At 57.0% G+C, this 6908-nt stretch overlaps 1 protein-coding gene across 1 annotated transcript; it reads right to left on the bottom strand.

Annotated features, from left to right (window-relative positions):
* Window positions 1–1310: 1310 nt before the first annotated feature.
* Window positions 1311–6908, bottom strand: MYL3 (myosin light chain 3). Its single transcript, XM_010374769.2, has 6 exons — window positions 6688–6908; window positions 4397–4424; window positions 4113–4262; window positions 2910–3083; window positions 1831–1908; window positions 1311–1719 (listed from the first exon to the last, which is right to left on the bottom strand). The coding sequence occupies exons 1-6, from the start codon at window positions 6820–6822 to the stop codon at window positions 1691–1693; spliced, it is 594 nt and encodes a 197-aa protein (XP_010373071.1). The 5' UTR covers window positions 6823–6908; the 3' UTR covers window positions 1311–1690.

Consider the following 6908-nt stretch of genomic DNA (forward strand, 5'->3'; position numbering starts at 1 on the left):
GCGACACACTCACCCCTCACATGCACTCTCTCCCACATTGCCGGCAACCCCCATCCACACACACTCTCACACACACTCAGGACTCCCCACACCACACAGCCCCTTGGGCAGTCTGATCCACACCAGTCCTCCAAGTCGCTCTCACCCCACCACATCCCCCCTGCCACGCAGACACGCGCATCCACATGAGGTCATGAAAAGGCACCCTCTGGAGCTGCCCTGACTCCTGGGTCCTCCTGGCCTGCCAGGTGTTTCCCATCCAGTGTGGCCCACTCCCCATTCAAAGCCTTTGATCTCCCCCACATTTCTATATCTGGGGCCCCCAGCCTCTCTGCAGGGCTTTGCTCTCCCTTCACATCAAGCCTGCATGAAACATCTCCTCCAGGAAGCCCCTGCTCTCTATCTCATCAGCCTCCAGGAACCAGGGGAGGGACCCTGGCCCCAGAGCAGGGGGTAGAATGGGTCAGGGGTCTGCAGGTGTGTGCACCTCTCTCCACCACGCAGGGATTGCATGCTGCCTTCTGCTGAGGAGCCCGGGGCTATCCCCACAAAGCCTCTACCTCTGACCTAGAGCCACACTGCTGGCAGAGTGGCTCAGTTTCCCCATCGGAGTCAGGGCAAGGGGGAAGGCCCCTTCAGTTCTGACAGCCTGGGGACAAAGTTAGCTCCTGCCCTGCCACCCATTCCCAATGTCACTCAGGCAAGGCCATTCCCTGTGCTGGACCTCAGCTTTCCCACCCATGACAGGGTGGCTCTGGGCCAATGCCCCATGGTCACCCAGTTGGTGGATGTGCAATGAGACGGCTCAGACAGTGCTCTCAGGCTCCTAGCAGCCCGCATCCCTGTTAGTGGCCCCAGCATGGCTGCCTCCTACAGAAGGCTGGGTGGGGGGCAAGCACAACAGAGAAGCACTCGGCCTCCTCCAGCTCAGCGTCCATAGGCCACAGAATTCACAGAGGCAAGCCAAGGGCCACAGAGAGGAAAGAAGGAGAGAGGGAAAGAAGGAGAAAAGGGAAGAAGGGAAGGAGAAATATGGGACAAAGAGGGAAAGGAAAGAAGGAAGGAGGGGAGGGAGGAAAGAAGGGAGGAAGGAAAAAAGGGGGAAGGAAGAAGGAACAGAGGAAAGGGAGAAAGGAAGAGAAGAAGGGGAGGAAGGGGAGGAAAATGGGAGGGAATGTAGGAAAGAAGGAAGGAAGAAAGGGAGGGAGGTGGGTAGGAAGAGAGGGAAGGAGAAAGACAGAAGAAAAAAGAGGAGGAGAGGGAGGGAAGGAGAGAGGGAAAAAAAAAAAGAGGGAGGAAGGGAAGGAAGTCAGAAAGGAAGGCCGGCAAGAAGCCATTTATTCATGAGGCCCATGGGGTGGGGACGGAGCTGCCTGCCGTCACAGGTAAGCACAGACTGAGAGGGGCCAGAGATGGCAGCCACACAGAGGGGTCCGAGGGTTTGTGCAGGGTCTTGATACGCTCCCCTCCTTCCCCCGGCTCCAGGCCGCTGGTGTCAGCATCACACATGGGAGATGAGAAGTCCCTGCACAGCCTTCCCTGGGCTTCCTGAGAGCAAAGGCAGTGCAGATTACAGAGGAGGAGGGAGATGGAGGCAGCAGGATGTCAAGTGAGCACTGCAGCTGGTGGAGTGTGGGGAGGTGGCAGCAGCGGGTTCAGGAGGAAGTGAGTGCCTACTTGGGCAGGAGGTTTAGCTGGCCATGATGTGCTTCACGAATGCTGGAAAGAAGAGGAGAGTGAGTAGCAGGGATGCAACATGGGGCAGCCATGGCTGGAAGCCTGGGTCCCAGCACTCCCCTCCCAGAAGACCCCTGCCCCTGCTGAGCCCACCTTCGTAGTTGATGCAGCCGTTAGAGTCCTCTTGCCCAGCCATCAACTTCTCTACTTCGTCTTCTGTCAGCCTCTCACCTGGCAGGAGTGGGAGGCTGAGTCAGCACTGTGCGTGCAGAGCCATGATGGGGTGGGGGCACCCACTGAATCCCTCTAGATGGTGGTTCAACCTCTCCAGTATTCCCACAGCCAGCACTGTTCACAAGACCATCACCCCATTTCTGAGGCTAGGAGAATCAATGACAAGTTAAGAAGGGGCCTGGGGTACAGCATGTGCTGTCCTCTGTCCCACTAGGCTGAGAGGGGGTCCCTCCACCAGAAGGAAGCCAGGCCTCCCTAGAAGCAGTCCCTTGGGGCAGCCTCTTGAAGCTAGAGGAAGGGCCCATGGGGTGGAGTTGGGGACCTTGGGAGAGGGTGGTGGAGGGGGCCAAGAGACCACCCGCTGCTCCCCAAGTCTGGCATTCTTCTGCCTCTGTACTTCTGTGTGCTGTGCTGGTCCCCCTTCAAAGTGCCAGCCGCAGCTCCCCCTAATTACCCCCACCTCTAGACACACACACACAGAGAGAGAGAGAGAGAGAGAGACCAGCACGGAGCTGAAACAGTAGGCACTCAAATGTTTGCTGCAGGAAAAAATCACTTTGAAGAGGGACCCCGTGCTGCAGGCAGCTGATGGTGGGGGTACAAGCGGGAGGTACACAAGTCTCCACAGAGGTCAGAATCCCCAGGGGGCAGGCACTCGACCTGCTTGACCACTTAGGGCTGTGGCCCTGGAATTTGACCGTGGAGTAATGACCACCAGGACAGTGGCCTGGAGTCGTGGGAAGGAAGGGAGCATATCAAGACAGCTCCTTCCTGCCCTGCTCTGTCCCCAGAGCTGATGTCATCCCGCTTCTGTGAGCTGCACCAGCATGCTTGCTTTATTCCCCTCCTAAGGAACAGTTCTGTTGTCTGCTGTTGAGGTTCCCTAACTATGTAACTCTCTCCATTTCACCGGTGGGTCCCAGGCCTGAGGGGCAACAGAGTGGTTTCTCCCAGGATGCCCCTGGAAGGAGGGGGGTAGGGGAGGAGGCTGCCCTCACCCAGCGTGGCCAACACGTGGCGAAGCTCAGCACCCATGACAGTGCCATTGCCCTCCTTGTCGAAGACCCGTAGCCCCTCCACGAAGTCCTCATAGGTGCCCGTGTCCTTGTTTTTGGAAATGTGCTGGAGCATGGGCAGGAAAGTTTCAAAGTCCATCATCTTGGTATTGAGCTCTGCAGAAAAATGGTCCCAGGTTCCAGGGTCTAAGGCTGGGGTGGGCACACCCCTCCCCCGTGCCTGGTAATGAGGAGCTATCCCCACCGCTCACACAGTTCTACAACAGTCTACACCAGTTCTCACAGCAGTCTACACCAGTGTGCCATTTAAAAGCAAGCTACCACGACGAGGCACTTTATAGTCTACTGAGCAATGCACTGTTTCCATAGCCCTTTGCTATTCACAAAGGGAGTCTGCTGCCCTGAGCCACCATGGAGGGCTCTGTCCAGAACCCCTTGCCTACTTTTGGGAAACAGTCCTCCCTTCATGGCATTTTCTTATAGACCTCACCCTCCACCACCTGTGATTGGGTGAGGAGCAGCTAGGCCAATCAGAGACCTTCCCTGGGACTTTTAAACCCTTGGTGGGGGCTTGGGCCTCACTCCTTTTTTTTTTTTTAGCTTTAAAATTTTATTCATTTATGTATTTATTTATTTATTTATTTATTTATTTTTAGACATAAGGTCTTCTTGTTCTGTCATCCAGACTGGAGTACAGTGGTGTGATTATAGCTCACTGCAACCTCAAATTCCTGGGCTCACGGGATCCTCCTGGCTCAGCTTCCTGAGTAGCTGGGACCACAGGTGCATGCCACCATGCCAAGCTAAATTTTTAATTTTTGTAGAGATGGAATCTCACTATGTTACCCAGGCTGGTCTCAAACTCCTGGCCTCAAGTGATCCTTCCAAAGCACTGGGATAACAGCATCCCACTGCCCACTGCTGTCACTGCCTCACCTTCTCACTCCTCCGTAGGTGTCAGCACCTACCAAGGCCTGGCAAATCAGCATGGAGCCAGATGCTCCAGCAAACCATTACCGCATGTCTCCTGGTCAGCATGGCCCTGTGACAGGCCTCAGTGTCCTCACTGGGACAACAGGAGGATGTCGGGAAAGATTCTCGTGCTATCCCGCAGGATGGATGGCAGCCCACCCAGGCAGTCTCCCTGGGACTGACGCTATGGGGGCTTTTGGGCAGGTGCACTACCTTCCTGTTTTGGCTTCCCCAGGACACGGAGCACCTCCGCCTGTGTGGGGTTCTGGCCCAGTGCCCGCAGGACATCCCCACACTGCCCGTAGGTGATCTTCATCTCACACTTGGGTGTGCGGTCGAACAGCATGAAGGCTTCCTTGAACTCTGCCAGGAGAGGGCAGTGAGCCACAGACACTCCCAGGCTCAGCCTACCCCACTCCCCACACCCCTGGCAGGACCCTCAGACCGGGGAACCCCAGCCCAATCCTGCAACCCCTAGACTCAAGACCCCTGCTCACCTTCAATCTGCTCAGGTGTGAACTCGATCTGAAAAGAGACCCCAAAGACTCAGATGCCCAGCTTAAAAGGTGGGACCACGCCTCCTCCTGGGCACTCCGTGGCCACCCCAGAATGTCAACTGTCTCAGCCTGTCCCATTCCAGCATCCCAGCCTACACCCCCAGGACCTCCTGCAGTCCACCTTGATGCTCTCCTGCCTCCTTAACCCCTCCACCTGTCCAGCCAGAAGGCCTTGAGTCTGTGTGCACCCAGCCCCTGATTCTCGGTGGAATCAGGGGAGGCAGTGAGGAGGGAGGCCGCATGCCCAAGGTCTCAGGCCAGTGGGGGCCTTACCTGATGCTCCCGGTTCTGGACAGATGTACCTTAAGACGCAAGCCCCAGTCAGGCTGGCTTTGCTTGGGGCCTGGTGGGCAGGACTGTCAGCAAAAGTGATATGGGAAGGCCCAGGGTGGCAGGAGGAATAAGGGCAATGGTACAGGCTGAGGGCTCGTGGCAGCATCAGGGGTGAGCACAAGTGTGCATGTGTGTGTGTGAGCATGTGTCTATATACGTCTGCCTTCACAGAGACCCCTGAGCCCTCAAGACCAGGCAATCACTCACCAGCCCCACTAAACCTATTTCTCACACACCCTGTCTGTAGGTCCCGGAAAGCTCCTGCACCCCAGGACAGCACAGGGCCGGGGCAGTGCTGCTGAGTGTTTGCTGAAGTCACATTGGGGCCACCTTGATTGACGTCAAACAAGAGGCCTCCCGGGATCCAGTGTCCCCCTCCTCACCGGATACCAGGTCTATTTTTATCACTGCAGTCACTCGCCCCAAGGTCAAGGTCACACGAGGGAAAGGAGCTTGGGGGAGGGGCATGACTGACATCTCTCTCATGGCTGCTGCCTCGGGGACCCACCAACGTCCACAGTGCATGCCGGCACACAGGGACACCCTGTTCAGGGCCACCCTACCATGACTGTCCCTCCTGGCTTCTGGCTCAACCAGAAGAACAGGTTGGGAAGAACAGGTTGTCATTCCTGGCTCCCTGAGAGCTCTCTCTACCAGGAAGCCTGCTGAGATTAGGGTATCTGGGCTCCTGGGAAAGGTTCCCTGCCCTTTACCTGCCACCTGGGGATGGGGGAAGAGGGCCCATGAGGGGTCTCATTGTCCCTACCTCTCAGAAGGGAATCTGTGCCAACCTCAGGCCTGGCGAGAAACGACAAAGCCACCATGGGCCGTGGCTGTGGTCAGAGCCTCACCACGAGGCCTGCAGAATGCAAGCCTGAGACCTGGGGTGACCAACGCCAGGTGCATATACTCTGAATGGTTCCCAGCAGCCCTGCAAGAGGGGACTTGCTGTTCTGTTTCCCAGCTGAGGAAACCGCACCTCAGAGCACTGAAGAACTTGGCAACTAAAACGGAGCAGAGTTGGGATTTGAACCCTTGCCTCGAAGGACGTGGTAGGTGTCTCTGGGAAGGGCTCATGAACAGGAGGCAAGACTTCACCGATGGAATGTAGGTCTTGCTGGGCATGTGGGGACGGGGAGGGTTCCACAGGGCTCCTGAGGAGGCAGCCAGGGCAGCAGTGGTCCCAGCCAAGAACAGGGAGCAGGCAGGACACAGGGTACGTGCTGCTATGCAGATACCACAGGTGGGAGTCATGGCTCCCTCCAAGTTTAGACTCTGAGAAAGACTTCCCAGCTGGGGAAGGGCTCCTGGGGCCACTGGTCATACCACCATGACCAGCTTCCTGCACAGCTTTCAGAATGTCCCCAGTCCGCTGATGCTTCAAGTTCCCTACCTAAAAGCTGAGGCCCGGAAGTGCTGTACCAGCTTTGGGCTCGGTGACTTGAGCGAGACCTGGACAGGGGCCCTGCTTCTTACTCCCCATCTCATCCACCCTGGGAGCGTGTATGGACTTGGGACCCTCAGCTGAAGAAGGAAAATCCCTGCCTGGCTCCCACTGGCTCTGGGATTCCCCAAGGATGAGAAGTCCAGGGAGAAAGGCAAGGGAGAGCCCATTTCCAAAACCACTGAAAAGACAGTCCAGACTCAAACCCCAGTCCAGACCCCACCCTTAGTTCTCAGCAGCACCAGGGGAGTCCTGCAGAATGTCTGACCACCATCCCTCCTGCTGCAGCCTTTCTGATGCCTGAAGCAGGCAGGGCTTGTCTGACCTCTGCACAGAAGCTTCCAGCATCAGCTCAGTGCTCACTTCCAGAGCCTGACCTGCCTCTTGCTAGGTCCACTCTGGGATCCACTCACTTGCCTTGCTCCTACTGCCACCAGCCAGCTCCCATACCCACCTTGATCTTGGAAGCATCAAACTCCACCTCCTTAGGGCGCTCAGGTTCAGGGGGAGGTGCGGGAGCGGGAGCGGGAGCTGCCTTGGTGGCCGCCTTGGCGTCATCCTTCTTGGGCTCTGGCTTTTTGGGGGCCATTGGGGCTGTAAGTACAGAGAGGGATGTGGAGAGAAGAATGCAGAAAGCAGGGTAGGTGAGCCGCCTCGCTCAGGCCTTTATCCTGC

Source organism: Rhinopithecus roxellana, chromosome 1, assembly GCF_007565055.1.
Source record: "Rhinopithecus roxellana isolate Shanxi Qingling chromosome 1, ASM756505v1, whole genome shotgun sequence".
NCBI lineage: Eukaryota > Metazoa > Chordata > Mammalia > Primates > Cercopithecidae > Rhinopithecus > Rhinopithecus roxellana.

What these genes read in the sequence shown, in the direction of transcription:
- MYL3 (XM_010374769.2), bottom strand. Translation starts at nt 6,822, where the DNA reads ATGGCCCCCAAAAAGCCAGAGCCCAAGAAGGATGACGCCAAGGCGGCC. An exon ending in TTGATGCTTCCAAGATCAAG is followed by an intron (nt 4,425 to 6,687) that starts GTGGGTATGGGA and finishes GTCTCTTTTCAG; the next exon opens with ATCGAGTTCACACCTGAGCA. An exon ending in CGGCTGCATCAACTACGAAG is followed by an intron (nt 1,720 to 1,830) that starts GTGGGCTCAGCA and finishes TCTTCTTTCCAG; the next exon opens with CATTCGTGAAGCACATCATG.